At 45.3% G+C, this 2,088-nt stretch overlaps 1 protein-coding gene across 1 annotated transcript in view; it reads right to left on the bottom strand.

Annotated features, from left to right (window-relative positions):
- The window catches only part of TPCN2 (two pore segment channel 2), a 23,942-nt gene extending 22,649 nt beyond the window's left edge, over positions 1 to 1,293 (bottom strand). The window contains exons 1-2 of the mRNA XM_010135910.1: positions 1,131 to 1,293; positions 533 to 597 (exon numbers count right to left, since the gene is read on the bottom strand). Coding sequence (XP_010134212.1) covers positions 533 to 597; positions 1,131 to 1,293 — 228 coding nt within the window. The remainder of the gene's footprint in view (positions 1 to 532; positions 598 to 1,130) is intronic.
- Positions 1,294 to 2,088: the final 795 nt, after the last annotated feature.

Here is a 2,088-nt window from a genome sequence, read left to right as displayed (position 1 = left end):
TGCTGCCTGTAACTAATAGCTGGGAGAGAACTGGATCCAGGAATCTGCAGCGAGAGCCAGTAAAGGACAGACAAAGTGATAATGAGGACTTCTAAAGGCACTAAGTTCAGCTGAAGCAAAAGAGTTCCAGCTTCTTGCTTGAAGCTAGCTTTAAACTCTACCAGCTCCTAAGCTAAGTGAGTAGTCAGAGGCAAATTACAGGGTTTGCTCAGATAGTTTCTCTCAGCAGTAAGGCCAGTCACTCTCAAAAAAACAACCCAACAAAAAAAACCCCACCCAACAAAGCAGCATCCCTCTTGAGAACCTCGAAGAAAAGACACGATCTATTCCATGGTGTGGAAAAACATGTTTCTCCTAGGCAGAAGTTCATCGAAACTTGGGTACCAGCAGAATCTGGAATTCTGATTTTGCTTTGTAATTCAAGACAATGTTACATGGAGGCTGCCTGCATAATAAAAACTAAAAAGCCAGCAGAATAGGCAACAAATATCCAGCATGAGAAGCATAACAGCTACAAACAAGTTACATTTACCTGTATTGCATCTTCAATAAATACTACAGCTTGGTTTATGTAAAGGTCGTTATTAGCTCCAGTCCCTAGACAGTAAAAAAGAAACAAGAATCACTTGCTGTAACCTGGATAAAGCCTACAGCTCGTTTGTACCTAACAGGAGCTCCGCAGCTGAGGTTCTCATGGCAAAGGGCGCTCACTGTACACACTCGTGTTTAATACCAATGCTGAGCTTCAGAGTGATCTCGTTCTATCCAAAACCAACAGAAATCTCCAGTCGGGTGAGAACAAAATTAAGTCCTTCTTCAATCTGTCCTGAGAGTTATCAGCGTCTCAAGCAGATCAGAGTTCAAGACACAGAAAGGGTGAAAGTACATAAGGTGAAATAAAATACCACCAAATTAGTAACCATGCAACACTTCAAAACCCATTACTTTAAAGTCCATATGAAGATATATACAGAAAGAATAAAGGGCAATCACTTGAATTAGGACCTTCGAGTAACTAACCTGGCAATTAAGCCAACAAGAGAAACAAAGGCAGTTAAGGCCCAGATGAGGAAGAAAAAAAAAACAAGGGGTAAAAATACAAAAAATATGCACTAGTGTGACCTTCCCACCGAGGGGAAGATGCCCAAGGAGCACTTCGTACCATCTCCTCCCAGGAGACAGCACAGGATACAGCGAGAGAGTCAGTGCCAGCGTCAGCACATCGTTCTGCAGGCGCCATGCAATGCCAGAAACACCATTGATCTGCGACCCAGACGAGTTTATGCCCCGCATGATTCAGCAACATAAATTTTCCACAAAGGCTGCAAATAGTTTTTAAATGTCACCGTTTATCCCAGCATAAGCAACAACAGGGTTTTGTATTGATCCTGATAGGAGAGTGCGAGAAGGACGGAGCATAAACAGGAGGCAAACTGGGCTCACGCAGTGAAGACCTTCATCTTTCAAGATATGACAAACGAGTGAGATAAAAATACAGTTGTTTAAGGGAACAGCGTGGCTTAAGAGGACAGCAAGGACAGCAAAAGCGTTAGTTCTTGGAGCACAGAGCAGGCCTAGCGTTGATCCCAACGACTTCGAAAGGGCAGAATCTTTCCTAATATAAAACAGAGACATCACCAAGAAACGTTTACTTTAGCAATTTCAGGGTGTTTAGTAAGAAACCCCACCACCACCAGCACAGATTCTCCACGGACGTTAGCGAGGACTGCAGTTTCTTCTGCAACACTTAGTCACAGCAAGTGACCCTGAGTCACACCGAGCGCTGCTGCGTCCGGGCACATCTCCCTCAGAGCCGCCGCGCTTCGGTCACCGGACAAACGGGCCACGGAGAGTTCACCTGAGTGATGCGATACCCCGAGAACAGAGAACCTGAGGTCTCCGAAGGAGCCTTTCCTGGAGGAACTGAAAAATCAGACCGCTCACATGCACTGAGCTAAAGAAAGAAACTGGTCTGCACCATGAAAAACAAAAATTAAAAGGAAAAAGCTCCCGTCTGAGGCTGCAGCAGCTCAAGGTTTGCGCCTGAGGTCAGCGGTAGCGGCTCGGTGTTTTCCACCAGCCGGGATG

This window comes from Buceros rhinoceros, unplaced genomic scaffold (assembly GCF_000710305.1).
Source record: "Buceros rhinoceros silvestris isolate BGI_N320 unplaced genomic scaffold, ASM71030v1 scaffold9325, whole genome shotgun sequence".
Taxonomy (NCBI): domain Eukaryota; kingdom Metazoa; phylum Chordata; class Aves; order Bucerotiformes; family Bucerotidae; genus Buceros; species Buceros rhinoceros.
The sequence above is the reverse complement of the archived record's forward strand: the minus strand, read 5'-3'. Positions and strand labels throughout refer to the sequence as shown.